Source organism: Eptatretus burgeri, chromosome 9 (assembly GCF_056783735.1).
Source record: "Eptatretus burgeri isolate ZD-2024b chromosome 9, Ebu_testis_v1, whole genome shotgun sequence".
NCBI lineage: Eukaryota > Metazoa > Chordata > Myxini > Myxiniformes > Myxinidae > Eptatretus > Eptatretus burgeri.
The window spans coordinates 47,140,282-47,158,232 of record NC_140969.1 but is presented as its reverse complement, the minus strand read 5'-3'; the positions used below and the strand labels follow the sequence as shown (position 1 = coordinate 47,158,232).

Here is a 17,951-nt window from a genome sequence, read left to right as displayed (position 1 = left end):
CGGCGTTAGTCCGAGAGGGTCACGACTGGATTGTCCGTCCGGTGGGCGACGTGCCACGATTCGAGTTACGTGGCCGTCAGCACGCCGGCGGGCGCGAATCCGCAACAATATATATATATATATATATATATATATATATATATATATATATATATATATATATATATATATATATCGGTAATGGTTCGTGGATTGTCAAAGTTAACCATTCAAATCATTATTATGTTCAACTTATATGTGAAGTCACAGGATACGCATCACACAAACCTCCTTTGTAAGAAGTAGAGACAGGAAAGTATTGACCCAAACAACAACATGTAGGTGTACAGAAACAGGATGACAAGACGGGTGGTTGTCCTGCGCATTCAAACTTGACATCTTTCAGCTAGTAAGTGATATATTAGCAAATACACTGCTGTGCAAAAGTCTGAGACATTTTGAAATTTTCTACTCTGATGCAGAAGGAAACTAAAACTTCGTGTTCAATGCAAATATATCTTTACGAAACAGAAAATGTGATTCCAAAAACCACATTTATACACAATATGCCTTCATTTAAACTACTAATGGTGAGTATGTCTCTTAGAAGGAAACTCTTAGGAGAGAAAACTGGAAATTTGGAAGGAGGAGGGAACGAGGATAGAAAACATCATGGGTTTGGATTGGGGATGACCTGAGATGGTGGTGAACAGCCGGCTTGAAGATCTGGAGGCAAGGATGAAATAGAAGAGAATGTGGAAGTTGGTTCCACAGACAAGGAAAAAAGAGGAGCGAATGAATGGAGGTGAGCAGTGATTCTGGATTTAGGTCGTTTCACCAGAAGGGGTTTATGGAGGACCATGTGTGCCCTGCAGAAACCTGGGGGAGGGTGATGTGGGGGAGGGGGGATAAAGCATGGAAAGAGCAGAGGGTGCAAGGCAAGAAAGGAGGTGGTATAAAAAAGAGAGACCACTGATCTGTCTGCAATGGTAAAGTGATAGATCCATAGACTCGGCTTAATCACGGGAGATTCCAATAATCTTTCAGGTCTTGGTTTCCATGGCATCAAGCTGAGCAATATGTGACGCAGGGGAGCCAACTCAGAAGGGAGTGGGGTACTCGATCAAGCTGCAGATGAAGGCCTTGTAAGTGGATCAGAGTTCAGATGTACCAAGGAAGGCCTTTGCACAATGGAGGATGCCCAGTCGGTGGCTAGCTTTGGAGGCCAACTGTGAAATGTGGTTTCCCCAAGAAGGACCATGGCTGATGGTGAGATGCAGGGGTTTGAATGACTGAACTTCCTCAAGAGGATTGTTGAGAAAGTACATTGGGGGAAGGGGGAAGGGGAGGGGGGGTTTTCCAGATGGTCCTTTCAGAGAGAGATAGTCATTGTGAGATTTGTCAGGATTTAAAGACATATTCTAGATGTTTGACCAGCTTGTGATTTTTTTTTCAAGGTTTGAAGAGAGGGAAGAGGCTGCAGCCTGCCTTTCTGAAGGATGAGGGATGTCACAGCAGATTGTGCGTCATCAGCAAATAGATAAGGAGGATTTTCCAGAGAGTCAGAGATTTCATTGATGAAGATCAGGAATAGGACTGGGCCCAGAACCTTGCCTTGGGGCACTCCAGCCCTAACAGGAAGAGGAGATGAAAGGATTCCGTTGAGAGCCACACATTGGCTCCGAGAGTAGAGGAAGTGAGTCAGCCATGTGTGGAGTTGGCCTTGGATGCCATAGGCAGAGAGTTTGGAGAATAAGGTGGAATGCCAGACTGTATCAAAAACACGAGATATGTCCAAAGAGACGGCCCTGATCTTATGTCTGACATTGAGGGCTTCCATCCATTGTTTGGTGAGTAACAGCAGAATGTCCAATGTGGAGTAACCTGGTCTGAAACCAAATTGGTGATCTTATATGAGGTTGTTGGAGAAAAGGAAGGATTTCCTATCAACTGCGATGATGGATTCCATGACCTTGCTGATGATTGGAAGTAAGCCGATAGTTCTGTAGTTAAGGGTATCGATGTTTGCACCATTTTAATGTAATGCAGTGATGTTGGCTGATTTCCAAGCATATGGAAGTTGACCTCGGGCGAGGCCAAATGACAGGGTGCAACTTACCTTTGCCGTCTAATCCAGGTTCAATTGCCAACCCAAATTTAAACTGTCAAATTAGTGTTTCATCGAGAGGTGATTGCACCATTCATTGAATGGAAATTAAGCTGCCTGTCCTGTCTGCGAGCATTACTTGATGGATGTTAAAGCTCCCTTGTTGTCTTAAGTGAAAAGTTGGTGAGTTATCTCTGGCACCCTGAACAATCAACAAAAACTGAAAGTGGGCTTTCAAGAAAGCCTTGAGGTCAATGCATTCGCCTTTGAGCCGTGTAACCTTTGTTCGAAACTCGAAGCCAGAGAACCCATCTGCCAGCACCAATCCTTGGTGGAATTTGAAGATCCCATGGTGTCCTTCCCAAAGTAGAGGCGAGTTATCGTCGGCACCCTGGACAAATCACAAATTCCTGCCACCTTGTCCCATAAAATGCCACAATCTGTCCCATAAAATGGATGTCACGGATACAGAAGATTGCTGTTTGTTCCTACAAGATGGTGCGAGTGCTCGACAAACCGCTGTATTCGTGTCTGCTTCGAAGGAACAAAGTTAGGCTTGAATCGATCGAGACAGCCATAACAATCTGTTTCTCCGACAGCTTCTCAGTCGCTTCTTCTTGATGGCTGATCACGGTAGGAATTGAATAGTTGGGTGGTCGCTCGACTACCGTTATTCTCAGGTTTTCCGTCTGTCTGTATGTATGTAACGGACAGCTCTGGAGGCCAGAGGATCAACCGATTTTGATGAAACTTGACTGGTGTCATTTCCCTGGTCTCTATTTATGCTCCGACTGAGGCGAGTGATCTCACCGTGAAGGACACATTCTACGCCACACTCGAGTCTGTGGTTAATCAGTGCCCCAGACGAGATACACTTATAGTCTTGGGGGATTTCAATGCATCGACTGGAACTGATAGGGATGGTTATGAGGTGTGTGTTGGTCCCCATGGGTCAGGAACTATGAACCAGAATAGCACTAAGTTCCTTGACTTTGCAAGAAGTCATGGACTGAGGGTGGCTGGTTCATGGTTTCAGCGCCCGCAAGCTCATCGCTGGACTTGGTATTCCAACGCTGGCGGTGTGGCAAAGGAGATTGACCATGTCCTCATTGACGGTCGTTGGAGGATGATCCAGAACTGCAGGGTCTACCGGAGTGCTCAGTTCCTCAATAGTGACCACAGGCTTGTTGTAGCAACTCTAAAGCTGCACCTTAAATCCTGGAGAATGGTACCATTCCAGCCTAGGCTGGATGTTGCCAAGCTCAGGGATGAGAGAGTAGCTGAGGAGTTTGCGAACAGGCTGAGTGGACACTTGGGGGGTCTGGGTGCTTTGGGGGGTCCTGAAGAGTTGTGGAGCACCTTCAAGACCACCATCCTTGATGTTGCCGGTGGATGCCTTAGAGTTCACCGCAGGGCAAAGAAGAATTTTGTCTCTCAAGGGACACTGGATACCATTGACCAGAGTCGCAGGGCCAGGCTGAATGGCAGAGCTGAGCTGTTCAGAGAGCTGAGGCGTAAAACTGTACGTGCACTGAGGGTGGACAAGGAGGCCTATGTGCGAGGAATCTCTGAGGGGGTAGAGCATCACCTGTGGACAGGTGATTCTCGTCCCGCTTACAGGGGAATTCGCGCATTACGTTCATCCAAACCCATCCCTCGGAGCACTGCAGTTCGAGCAGAGAGTGGTAGGCTCTTGACAGAGGAGTCTGAAGTGAAGGCCCGCTGGGCCGGTTACTTTGAGCGGTTGTACCAGGCTGATCCGCCAACTGTCGAGTTGGACGTCAAGGGTGTTACAATCCCTGTTGCTGACCCTCGAATCAACTGTGGTCCACCATCGCTTGTGGAAACACGGGCTGCGGTGAACCAGTTGAAACGGGGCAAAGCTCCAGGGATCTGTGGCATCCATGCCGAACTTCTCAAGGCTGGTGGAAATGCTGCACTCGTGTCGTTGCATGCAGTTTTGTGCTCTGCCTGGAACACAGGCATCATCCCAACTGACTGGAAGAGGGGCCTTGTTGTCCCTCTCTGGAAAGGGAAGGGTGATCGCCAAGACTGCAACAACTACCGAGGGGTGACGCTGCTCTCAGTGCCGGGCAAGGTCTTTGCTCGGATAATTATTGATAGGGTTCGCCACCATCTGCTTGAGCACCAGCATCCAGAGCAGTCAGGCTTTACACCAAAGAGGTCAACGATTGACCGTATCCTTGCACTTTGTGTCCTCACCGAACGCAGACAAGAGTTTCGGCAGGGGCTGCTTGCAGCCTATGTTGATCTCTGTAAAGCGTTCGATTCAGTGAATCGGGATGTCCTCTAGAGGATTCTTGGTCTTTGTGGGGTGCCACCGAAACTGATCGATCTGATGTCTGAACTCTACTCTGGTACTGAGAGTGCTGTGAAGTGTGGTGGTACCATCTCTGACTTATTTCCAGTTGATACTGGAGTTCGTCAGGGATGTGTACTTGCCCCCACACTTTTCAGCACTTGTATGGACTGGATTTTAGGGAGGATGTCGGAGAGATCAAGTTGCGGTGCATCGTTTGGGAATGTCAAGATCTCGGACCTTGATTTTGCAGATGATGCAGTCATCTTGCGGAGACTTTAGACATCCTCTTGGGGGCCCTCGAGGTGCTGAATGAGGAGTCGGAGCCGTTGGGATTACGGATTTCTTGGGTCAAAACTAAGATCCAGGCTTTCGGTGACATCTTGGATGCTGCTGTCCTGTCTGTGTCTGTTTGTGGTGAGGATGTTGAGGTCATGGATAGATTCACTTACCTTGGCAGTGATATTCATGTCTCCGCAGGTTGTGAGCCGGAGGTCAATAGACGTCTGGGTCGGGCCTGGGGAGTCATGGATTCACTGGATCATGGGGTGTGGCGCTGCCGGTACCTGTGCGGGAGGACGAAAGTCCGAGTCTTCAGGTCCTTGGTACTTCCAGTCTTGCTCTATGGGTGCGAGACTTGGACTTTGACCAAGGATCTGAGACGGAGACTTAATTCCTTTGGTACCAAGTCTCTTCGAAGAATCCTTGGCTATCGCTGGTCAGATTTTGTGTCCAACGAGCGGTTGCTGAGAGAGACTCGGATGAGATTTGTTACCTGCATAGTCCGTGAGCGTCAGCTGCGGCTGTATGGACATGTGGCTCGTTTTCCTGACGCTGATCCTGCTCACCAGATTCTCTCAGCGAGGGAGTCTCATGAGTGGAGGAGGCCAGTGGGCCGACCACGTGCCTCATGGTTGCAGCAGGTTGACCATCATCTCAAGGAGATGGGGATGGGCCTGGCATCTGCCTGGGGGATGGCCAGACGGAGGCCCCTGGAATACCGGCGGAAAGTGGACGCAGCGACGCGCTGTTCTGGCACATGCTCCCATACCTGACCTTGACTGGTAGGTTCATACCAGGATCTAGTTGTATGCTTTTGAGCACCGTTGCTATGGACGCCACCGTTGCCTAGCAAATGGACTTTGAAATTTTGGAAAAAGTCTGAAAAATATTTATATATTTTTTTCCGAAAATCAAAAATCGTCCTCCGCACTTTTATGCACACTATAATCAACCTCTTTGTCAAAAATTTTCAGCACGATTCTTCAAAAACTGTATGACTAGTATGCAATTATATAAGCGACCACCCATGTCACCTACCGGCTTGTGTGATTTATTGTCCCAATTAGATCTATTGTGACAGCCATCAACAATGCATGGTATTCACCATTGTTAACGATCTCCTGAGACTATAAAGATGAGCATATTGTTTTATCGATCAATTTGTTTGCCCCTTCAAGATGGCGACGTGTGTGAAGTGCCCAGATGTGTGACGTCGTGTGAAATCTATCAATAAAGCCTCCATCTCCGAAACAGCGACTCAACGTCATCTTATTACAGTGTGTAAGGATGATATATGAAAGACTGTTTCAGTTGCACTAAACTTCTGGATTTTTTTTTAAAAGATCTTTAAAATCACAATTTTATTAAAATTAAAGTACTGTATTATATACTGGAACACTACACGAGGTATCATATTCTACGAACTCTGGTTTATTTTATTACCTCCGCCACCGAAGGTGAAGGAGGTGATGTTTTCACCCCTTTCTGTCTGTTTGTTTGTTTGTCTTTGTACAGGATATCTCAAAAAGTTGTGCACGGATCCGGATCTGACTACTAATATTTTTTAAAGTGATTCTTCAGCATTGAGAGATAGGGCAAAACGAATATATAGCATGGTGTCTCAAAAAGTTGCAGACGGATTCGGATGAAACTTGGTGGACACGTTGGGTGTGTGACAGTTAAGAAATAATTCAGTTTTGGTGAAGATCTGGATCCGAATCTGATATTTTTAAAAAGTGATTCTTCACCATTGAGAGATAGAGCTCAAAAATGATAGATAGCATGATATTGCAAAAATGTATTGGGCCAGATATGCTTTCGTGGATGAGGCATGACAGGGCGGAGGTACACGCTCTACCGAGTGCTCTTATAGTTTTCCTTCTGTTACGTGCTGATCCATCCTGCATTCGAGCTACTCCACAAGCCTCAACACTTTGTGATTGTTGTGAAAAAAAATTGTGATTGTTGTTACAAGCTGTTGTTATGAAGAGGAGGGTGAAAAATGTTGAGTTCAATAATTTTGTCCACTCTGGTTATTTGGAATGAGAAAATAATTGGGACCACATGATAAACCAGTTAAATCTTAACATCTGTAAAAAAAAAATATGGATATGGCGTGATACCAATTCCCTTGTATATTCTTCCTTTACAGCAACTGCGCGTCTTCGACCACTGTAAGGAATGGCGGCATTCGCCATCAGGACACCATCTTGTACGCATGGATAACCATCTGGAGCATTGCACTAATCTCTGGTTGGATTTAAGAATTCAAGCCCTTCCAACATAACTTATGTTGACTCATCCAAAGAAAAAGCAAAATACTCCATTCTCCCGTTGGTTGTTATCTCCATTTGCGGGTTGTGCCAGTGCATTACTATCCCCATTTTGGGTCTTTCTGTGTTTATTAATTGTATTTTTGTTGATTGCTTTTCCCTTCAGCATTGTTTGGGTGTCATCACACCCTCCGCCCCCCCCCCCCCCATGTGATGATGATAGTGATGGTGGAAGGGGGATGAAATGGTTGCAGGAGTTTATTTTATTGTAGATGATGTTGCTACTGGCTGATAGAATTGTGATACCCCTTGTCACCAACCATCTCTAAGGCCCACCACGCTATCCTCGGGATGATTGGCTCACCATGGGGCACCATGTCAAAATGTTCCACAAATAGCAAAGCACATTGGATCAGCCACATCAGAACCAGTTATTTTTTTGTGTAGAATCCTTCTATCATTCTGTTATCTCCATGCATATGGGGTTCTGAGGGACAAACCTGTATCACAAATTGTTTCAAAACCTTGGCTTTTATATAACAATAAGTACCACCAAATATCAACTCCAATCATTTCAGTACATCCCTAATCATTTTAGTATTTATGATTTGCATAGAATCAAAGTACAGGTACCAACAGTAAGGAACATAAAAGTACAAACTCATAACAAAGGCTGAAACACTTCCCTGGATAATACAGCTTCGCCAAGGTTGACGTCGGCCTCGACGACCCCCCGAGACCTTCTCTGCATGAGATTGTCTGAGCAACTTATTCCCAATTTCTCTTCCAACATGCAAGAAATTATTGGGAACTTCAATGCAGGAAGGGCCATTAAGGCAATCAAGCCTGCGCAATCATGCCAATATCTTGTACCCCTATCCACACAACTTCCAGATACTTATCGAACTCGATTTTAAAACTATCTGCTGTTTCTGCTGTCACTTCTACAGGGAGGCTTTTCCATAAATTTGAAACTTTCTGAATGAAAAACCCCCTGCCTTACTCCCATCCTAATGCTCCTCTTCTTTACTCTTAAAATGTGGCTTTGTCCTGTCACTGTACACTCAGCTAAACTATTTTCTGTGCTTAAATAAAATAACCCTTCAAATTATCTTAAAAACATCTCGATCAGAATCCCTCACAATCGCTTCCTTTATAATGTCAAAAGTCTCGTCTCCTTCAGCTGATCCTCATCGTTTAGTTTAGATAGGTCCAGAATCAATCCCGTAGCCCGATGCTGTACCCTCTCTGTGGCAGCTATGTCATTTCTCAGATGTGCTGACCAAAACTGCACACAATATTCCAGATAAGGCCTCACTAAATTACTCTACAGTGGTTTTTTTTTGCATCCCTTGTCGAGGCTCGTATGAGAGCGAACACACAACACACATCAAGGGGGGCATGAGACAAGAGGGGAGGGAGTGGGAGGGACAAAACAGTGGGGAACAGAGACATTAGGAGATCTGTGGAAGGGAGAGCGATCGGACGGGGAACATGGGGAATAGAAGATGGACATTACAGGGACTTTCAGGAAGGAAAGCAGGGAATTTGAAGGAAGTGGGCTTGGGTGGATTATCAGGGGTAGAAAAGATCGAGGATTTGGATGGGGGATGATAAGAGGTGGTGGTGAACAGCTGTTTTGAAGGCCTGGAGGGAAGATTGGGAAAGAATAGAGTGAGTGAGTTTATTCTAAAGGTGGGGAAAAAGAGGAATGAAAGAGTGAAGGTGAGCAGTGATTCGTGATTTGGTAGCTTTACCAGAAGGGGGTTGTTGGCGGACCTTGAGCGCCGTGTGGAAATGTGGTGGGGACAAATCGCAGAGAGAGCAGGGGGGGCAAGGCTGGAGAGGAGATGGTAGAAGACAGAAAGACCACCGACCAACCTGCGGTGATTGAGTGAGAGGCCCAAAGACTCAGCCTCATTGCGTGAGATGCCAATGATCCGAAATGCCTTGGTTTCTACAGCGTGAAGCCGAGAAAGGTGGGAGGAAGGAGTACCAGCCCAGAGGCGAGAGCAGTACTCCATCAGGCTATGGACAAAAGCTTTGTAAGTGCTCAGGAGCTCAGGAGGGCCGAGGAAGGACTTTGCATGATGGAGGATTCCCAGTCGGCGACTGGCTTTGGAGGCGAGGTTTGAAATGTGGCTTTTCCAGGAAAGGTCATGGCAGATAGTGAGACCCAGAAGCTTGAAAGAAAAGAATTCTTCAAGAGGATTGTTGAGAAATTGGATTGGGGGGGAGGGGGTTTGAAGAGACATAATGAGAGTGTGAGATTTGTCCGGATTGAAAGACATGTTCCAAGTGTTGGACCAGTTTGTGATTTTCTCCAGATCTGCAGTGGGCAAAGAAGCTGCTGCTTGCCGGTCTAAGGGATGACAGATGGTACGGCAGAGGATGGAGTCATTAGCAAAGAGATATAGAGGATTTTCTAGAGAGTCGGAGAGATCATTGATGAAAACCAGAAAAAGAACAGGGCCCAGAACGCTGTCTTGAGGACCTCCAGCCTGGACAGGAAGAGGGGATGAAAGAACTCCGTTTAGGGCCACACGGTGACTGCGACAGGAGAGGAAGTCTGTGAGCCATGAGTGGAGATGGCCTTGGATACCATGGGAAGAGAGTTTGGTGAGTAGGGCAGAGTGCCAGACTGTGTCAAAAGCACGTGATATGTCCAGAGATACGGCTCTGATTTCATGTCTGGCATTGAGTACCTCCATCCATTGTTGGGAGAGCAGAAACAGCATATCCAGGGTAGTGTGACCTGGTCTGAAATGAAATTGATGATCAGAAATCAAGCCACTGAAGAAGAGGAAGGATTTAATATATGAAGCGATGATGGATTCCATAACCTTGCTGATGATTGGGAGAAGGCTGATTGGTCTGTCGTTGCAGGGATCTGTTTTTGCACCTTTTTTATGCAGGGCAGTGATGTTTGCAGATTTCCAAGCAGATGGCAGATGGCCTTGAGCAAATGAGAGGGTGAATAGAGCAGAGAGAGGGTGAGCAAGAGCAGAAGAGCAGGTTTTGAGGACACGTGGGCTGATGCCGTCTGGACCGGTTGCAGAATTACATCTTTATTGGATTCGCTAGATATCCCTTATTGTCAGGTTTTCCGTCTGTGTGTGTGTGTGTGTGTGTGTGTGTGTGTGTGTGTGTGTGTGTGTGTGTGTGTGTGTGTGTGTGTGTGTGTGTGTGTGTGTGTGTGTGTGTGTGCGCGTGCGCAACGTGAGGCTCCACAGCACAAACCAGCAAACGATAATTGGATTCGCTCGATATACTTTATTGTCGGGTTTTCTCTGTGTGTGTGTGTGTGTGTGTGTGTGTGTGTGTGTGTGTGTGTGTGTGTGTGTGTGTGTGTGTGTGTGTGTGTGTGTGTGTGTGTGTGTGTGTGTGTCTGCAACGCGAGGCTCCACAGCACAGACCAGCAAACCGATTTCGATGAAACTTGTCCAACAGGTGCCATATGGGGTGGGAATGTGCGCGTTTGAGTTTCGTTGCTAATCAACCACCCATTGCTATGCAGCGGCCGAAAAACCGCACGTTCACTATTTTCAATACTTGTCCTACAGTTTTGAATCTGGAGAAACGAGACTTCAGAATTAAACACTTCGAGATATTTAGAAAATTTTACTCGAGCTGATTTTTGATTGAGGTTTTATTTTTCAAATGGAAGTACTTCAAAAATCGGGTGTCTATTTACCGTCATTTAAGGTGTGTATACAGTGTTTGTAAGGAACTACACCTGTGGTGAATTGAAGGACGTGACGTGTGATCACATGTCGCATGGCTCGAGCACGGAATAGATAAAGCCAAGATTCCGCGCGGTCGGGGGGATTGTCCCAGGGGCATTGTCATTTACGGCGGCGGTTCACTTGGTGCTCGTTGAATGGTGAGAATTGAGAGTATATCGGACTCCGTGCTTATACTGATTTATTTTACGGTGATTAGTTGCACATGTATACATTACTGCTTATGTACTCCTGATGTGCCCGTAGAAGCGGCTTCAATCAAATGGAATAAAGCCTACACTCTGAAGGTTCTTCTCTCGCTTTCATTTCAATTTATTCCATTTGGTTTTCTCGGCTCTCTCAACCAACGATGGACAAGATCTACAAACCAGAGAGGTTCGACGCAGACCCAAACGCGACTGACTCGGAAATGAAATGGTCGCATTGGTTCCGTTCCTTCTCACACTATCTGACCATCATCGAAGAGGGAGCCGATAAATTGGCCGCCCTTGTGAATCATGTCTCGCCCAGCGTATACAGGCTCTTCTCGGAGTGTGACACCTACGATGCAGCGATCAACGAGCTGTGGGTGCTCTACGTGAAGCGCAAGAACGAGGTGTACATACGGCATTTTCTCAACACACGCAAGCAAGCAGCCGGGGAGACCATCGATCAGTTCCTGCAAGCTCTGAGGCAGTTGGGAAAAGACTGCAGCTTCCGGGCCGTAACCGCCGAGGAACACCGAGATGAAGCGACCTGAGAGGCATTCATCCAAGGGCTCAGGTTAGCCCACATACGGCAACGCTTACTGGAGAAAGCGCAACCCACTCTTGAAAAGGTAGTCGACCAGGCTCGAGCGATGGATACGGCTCAGCAGCAATCTGAGTCATTTGGGACACCGATGCTGATAATGAACGCCGCTACGGTGGAAACTCAAGGAACCCCACAGGGCACCCCTGACACAGAGGATGGAGAAAAACCCGAGGAATCGGATACCCAGACCTCGTCAAACTCCTCAGCAACTACTTCGGTTGGTAAATGCTTCTTTTGTGGGTACAAAAGACACTCCCGCCACAAATGCCCCGCCAGAGATGCCACATGCATGAATTGTGACAAGAAAGGGCATTATGCCAGGGTATGTAAATCTACTCTAAGGAGAAATAAACCCACTTCTGCGGCTCTCTACTCACAAAAGAAACTAACTGCAGCCTCACCAGGGATTCTATCCAAGGCCATCATCAACGTACGAATTAACGGGCATATGGCTGAAGCTCTGATTGATACCGGTAGCTCTGAGAGTTTCGTCAACAGCTCGCTAGTAAAGGGGAGGAAATAGAAGATCCACCCGACAAACAATACGGTATGCATGGCCGCCACATCACTACAGTCCCGCGTACGAGGGTACTGCAATGTTGAATTGGACGTAAAAGGGTACACGCATCGGGATGTAAGGGTACTGGTGCTTCGTGATTTATGCGCAGACGTAATTCTGGGTCATAATGTCCTCAAGCAGCACACGAGCGTCGAAATACCCTTTGGAGGAAGCAAACCTCGTCTAATTTTAAATGCTCTGACCACCGCAGAGGTAACGTCCCCCCTGCTGTTTGCTAACTTGTCGCCGGTCTGTAAACCGATAGCGATCAAATCGCGACGATATACCACTGCTGATATGAACTTCATCGCTTCAGAGACCAAGCGATTACTGGAAGAAGGAATTATAGAACCGAGCGATTCGCCATGGCGCACACAGGTGTTGGTCACCGCCAGCCAGAACCATAAGAAACGAATGGTTGTCGATTACTCCCAAACGGTCAATCGTTTCACCCAACCCGATGCCTACCCTTTGCCGCGCATAGACGAGATGGTCGAACGCGTGGCCAATTATAAAATATTCAGCACCATCGATTTGCGAAGTGCCTATCATCAAATTCCCATCCGAGAGGAAGACAAACCTTACACCGCATTCCAGGCAGGTAGACGCCTCTACCAATTCAGGAGGATTCCGTTCGGTGTCACGAATGGAGTAGCTTGCATCCAACGGGTTATGGACGACATCATCTCAGATGAAAACCTCAAAGACACTTTTGTTTACGTGGACAATGTCACAGTGTGCGGTAAGGATCAGGGGGAACATGATATGAATCTGGACAGATTCTTGAGCATTGCTAGAAAATATAATCTGACACTCAACTACGAGAAATGCGTATTCTCGGCAAGGTCAATTGACCTTCTCGGCTACACGATAGCCGACGGCACGATTAAGCCCGATCCTGAACGATTGCGCCCACTTCGTGAGCTACCCCCACCTCAGGACCTGCAGACAATGCGCCGGGTGATAGGCATGTTCGCTTACTACGCGAGATGGATTTCGCAATACTCCGAGAAAATACATCCCCTAGTGCATTGCAAAAACTTCCCACCAGATGCCGCTGTTGTAAAAGCGTTCCACAGCCTCAAAGATGATATCAGTAATTCCGTGGTATTATCGATTGATAGCTCGGTGCCCTTCGTGGTGGAGACAGATGCTTCTGATCATGCGATAGCTGCGATGCTCAATCAGTCTGGGCGACCCGTCGCTTTCTTCTCGAGAACTCTCTCTGGAAGCGAGCAGAGACACTCAGCAATAGAGAAGGAAGCGTACGCTATTGTCGAAGCCCTACATAAATGGAGACACTATTTACTGGGAAACCACTTCACGCTCGTCACGGACCAGCGATCCGTTGCATTCATGTTTGATGGGAAAAATAACGGGAAAATTAAGAATGAAAAAATTATGAGATGGCGGATAGACCTAGCTTGCTATAGTTACGACATTGTTTACCGGCCCGGGAGGGAAAACCCTGCTGCAGACACCTTCTCTCGGGTCTACTGTTCGGCGACAATCGGTCGGGCTTTGCAAGACCTACATGTGTCTCTTTGCCACCCAGGCGTAACCAGAATGGCACATTTCGTGCGCAGACAAAACCTTCCCTATTCTATCGAAGATATTAAACAAATGAATGCTTCATGCCCTGTTTGTGCTGAACTAAAACCCAGATTCTATGGCGCGGCATCTGGCAGATTGATCAAGGCCACTTCTCCCTTCGAGAGACTAAATATCGACTTCAAAGGGCCCCTGCCGACCGAGACAGACAACAGATACATATTCACTGTTGTTGATGAATATTCAAGGTTCCCTTTCGCATTTCCGTGCTCGGATATGACCTCGGGCACTGTCGTGAAATGTCTCTCTGACCTCTTCGCTATGTTTGGGAAACCTTCGTACATACATTCAGACAGAGGGCCGTGTTTCATGTCGGCCGGGCTAAAACAATTCCTACTAGAGCTCGGCATAGCAACTAGTCGAACGACGGGTTACAACCCACAGGGTAATGGGCAGGTGGAACGGTATAACGGAGTCATTTGGAAAGCCGTAACTCTGGCGTTGAAATCAAGAGGACTGGGCCCCGAGCGGTGGGAGGTTACCCTTCTCGACGCTCTGAATTCCATACGCTCTTTGCTCTGCACGTCCACCAATGCAACTCCTCACGAACGAATGTTTACTCACCAGCGACGTTATGTTGACGGCCAATCGGTGCCCAACTGGCTAACCCATCCCGGAACAGTGTTCATGAAACGCCCGGTACGACAAAGCAAGTATGAACCCATGGTGGAAGAGGTCGAACTCATCGATACTAATCCAGAGTATGCTCATGTCAGGCTCCCGGATGGCAGGGAGACCACTGTGTCGGTTCGCCATTTGGCTCCCTCAGGCACTCCTCCCGCAGGTACACCACCATCTGGCACTCCTCCCTCTGACATCCCCTCCCCAGGTGTTCCCCCCCAGGAACTCCACCCGGGAACGGTGGCGACGGAGCTGCCGCGTTCCACCCGAGAGTGATCGAGGAGTCATCCCCGGCACGAGTCGAGGCTCACCAAGAGGATCGGAAGCCTCCCTCAAGTGAAACCGCCATTTACTCCCGGAGAGGTCGACGGATAAAACCCCCTCGCCGACTCGATCTGTAAAGGGGATTATCGGCATCCTCGATGCTCATGCTCCTATATGCTCATTACATAATATATCGATGCTCATTACCATGCTCCTACAACTCAAAATAATCCTCACTGCTTGGCATGTATGCTTCTGTAGTTTAGATAGTTCGCGTTGCTTGAAATGTATACTCCTGTAGCGCTGAAGTAATCATGGTGCGTTAGTTGGGCCTCTAGTTACATTTTAAAGACGGGGAGAATGTGATGAATTGAAGGACGTGATGCGTGATCACATGTTGCGCGGCTCGCGTACGGACAGATAAAACCGAGATTCCGCGCGGTCGGTGGGATTGTCCCTGGGGCATTGTCATTTACGGCGGTGGTTCACTTGGTGCTCGTTGAATGGTGGGAATTGAGAGTATATCGGACTCCGTGCTTATACTGATTTATTTTACGGTGATTAGTTGCACATGTATACATTACTGTTTATGTACTCCTAGCTGCACCTGTATTCCCTGATGTGCCCGTAGAAGCGGCTTCACTCAAATGGAATAAAGCCTACACTCTGAAGGTTCTTCTCTCGCTTTCATTTCAATTTATTCCATTTGGTTTTCTCGGCTCTCTCAACCAACGATGGACAAGATCTACAAACCAGAGAGGTTCGACGCAGACCCAAACGCGACTGACTCGGAAATGAAATGGTCGCATTGGTTCCGTTCCTTCTCACACTATCTGACCATCATCGAAGAGGGAGCCGATAAATTGGCCGCCCTTGTGAATCATGTCTCGCCCAGTGTATACAGGCTCTTCTCGGAGTGTGACACCTACGATGCAGCGATCAACGAGCTGCGGGTGCTCTACGTGAAGCGCAAGAACGAGGTGTACATACGACATCTTCTCAACACACGCAAGCAAGCAGCCGGGGAGACCATCGATCAGTTCCTGCAAGCTCTGAGGCAGTTGGGAAAAGACTGCAGCTTCCGGGCCGTAACCGCCGAGGAACACCGAGATGAAGCGACCCGAGAGGCATTCATCCAAGGGCTCAGGTCAGCCCACATACGGCAACGCTTACTGGAGAAAGCGCAACCCACTCTTGAAAAGGTAGTCGACCAGGCTCGAGCGATGGATACGGCTCAGCAGCAATCTGAGTCATTTGGGACACCGATGCTGCTAATGAACGCCGCTATGGTGGAAACTCAAGGAACCCCACAGGGCACCCCTGACACAGAGGATGGAGAAAAACCCGAGGAATCGGATACCCAGACCTCGTCAAACTCCTCAGCAACTACTTCGGTTGGTAAATGCTTCTTTTGTGGGTACAAAAGACACTCCCGCCACAAATGCCCCGCCAGAGATGCCACATGCATGAATTGTGACAAGAAAGGGCATTATGCCAGGGTATGTAAATCTACTCTAAGGAGAAATAAACCCACTTCTGCGGCTCTCTACTCACAAAAAAAACTAACTGCAGCCTCACCGGGGAATCTATCCAAGGCCATCATCAACGTACGAATTAACGGGCATATGGCTGAGGCACTGATTGATACCGGTAGCTCTGAGAGTTTCGTCAACAGCTCGCTAGTGAAGGGGAGGAAATGGAAGATCCACCCGACAGAAAATACGGTATCGCTTTCATTTCAACACCATCGTTCCACCTTCGATCTCTCCTCGATCCAAACGTTATTGACCAAAGTGAAAAGGATCCAAAATAAATGGAATCACCGGCATTTCTGTCGTTGTGGATTTCTAATAATATGGTATAAATCAAGTTATGTGGAATTTGAAAAACATCTTTTAAAAAAAATTTCTACACCCCCCATTATGTTATCGTCCGCTACACCGCCAGGTTCATCAAAAACAACCGACCAGGAAGTCTTCTCGCTCTTCCCACGGTCTGGTTCGTATTTCCCTGAACATCTGTTGTTCTGTTTATGGTTATTTTTTTCTCTTTCTCTCTTCACGTTACGTTTTGTTTCGTTTTCTTCTGACGTCCACTCTGTTTGCCGTCATCTGAGGTAATGTCAACAAAAATAGACACATTTTATTTTTTTACTTAATTCGTCCCTAATTTTACTCGAGCCGATTTTTTATTTTGGTTTTATTTTTCAAATGGTAGTCCTTCAAAAATAGGGTGTCTGTTTACCGTCATTTTTTATGAGGAGTGCCAGTTGGCAAAATACGCAATAGGAAAAATCTTGCCAGGCAGAGGAACAATTGTATGTGAACCAATACGTCTTGGCAATGAATCTTCGTCGGTGGATCGGTCAGAATGAAAAACATCGTATCCAGCGCTTCGATCCGAGCGGATCCCTCGTCGCCTCCCGGCTTGTGTTACATCTCTATGATTACATCTTTATGATTTATAATTTATCCCCCCTTAAGTGAACACTGCAATCATCCATTCTGCAAAGAAAAATTACTCTGCCAAAGGGTTGGATTCTAATAAAAGTAGTATTAAAATACATGGCATGAAATTAATAACATCTTCGGTAAAGCCGCTATCACACCTTGACGTTTTAGCCAGCGTATGGCAACGTATCAAAATGTATGTTAAACGCTGGCGTACGCTGAACTATTGATATTTTTTTCCAGTTTTGGGTGTATTCATAACGAGTTGGACGTATGCATAACGTATTAGTAACGTACACAGAACTTTTCGATAACATATAGATAACATACCAACGAATGCTTAGCGTGTTGTCGGCGGTCACAACCTATGCCCAACGATAGTCTAACGTATGTATAGTGTGTGGCAGCGTATCGCCGACGATCACGTGGCGTAGCCTATTAAAAGGCTGCCACTCGACGATTCAAATCATAATCGCACTAGACATCGAAGTGTCAAGCCGCTGTCACACCTTGACGTTTTAGCCAGCGTATGCCGACGTATGAAAAATTTGCCGAATACGCTGGCACACGTCGAATACGTTATGGGTAAGTTTAGTATACGTTAAGAGCACGCTGGCATACATCGTAGTATGCCGAGTACGTCGACAAATTTTAAGCATGCTGAAAATTTTTCGACGTATGCCAGCGTATGACGCACACGTTCCGCATTCGCTGGCCATAAGTTGTAGGCACGTTATGCGATCGTTGACACACGTCGACACACGTTACTTGTAAGGTACTCATAAGTCGAAACATGTCGAGGTAATGTTTAGCATACCCGAAACTTATTTCTAACCTATGAGTAACGTGCTTTGAACCTATGAGTAACGTGCTTTGAACAAATGTGTAACGTATCTCCAACACATATTGACATATGTAGATGTATTTGACGTCTTCCGGACGACCACAGT

The 17,951-nt window shown here is 47.0% G+C and overlaps 1 protein-coding gene and 1 long non-coding RNA gene across 8 annotated transcripts in view; one reads left to right on the top strand and one right to left on the bottom strand.

Moving 5' to 3' along the window:
- LOC147020076 (meprin A subunit beta-like) overlaps nucleotides 1–10,341 on the top strand; it is a 60,417-nt gene extending 50,076 nt beyond the window's left edge. For 5 of the 6 annotated variants that reach the window (XM_085895072.1, XM_085895070.1, XM_085895071.1 and 2 more), the window contains one exon: nucleotides 6,841–10,341. In XM_085895072.1, coding sequence (XP_085751198.1) covers nucleotides 6,841–6,866 — 26 coding nt within the window. In that variant the 3' untranslated portion in view covers nucleotides 6,867–10,341. Of the gene's footprint in view, nucleotides 1–5,866; nucleotides 5,970–6,840 lie in introns of all 6 variants that reach the window. The other variant, XR_015061632.1, reaches the window with a different exon arrangement.
- Nucleotides 1–17,951, bottom strand: part of LOC147020074 (uncharacterized) — a 109,621-nt gene that overhangs the window by 45,661 nt on the left and 46,009 nt on the right. The gene's annotated exons all lie outside the window — the stretch shown is intronic.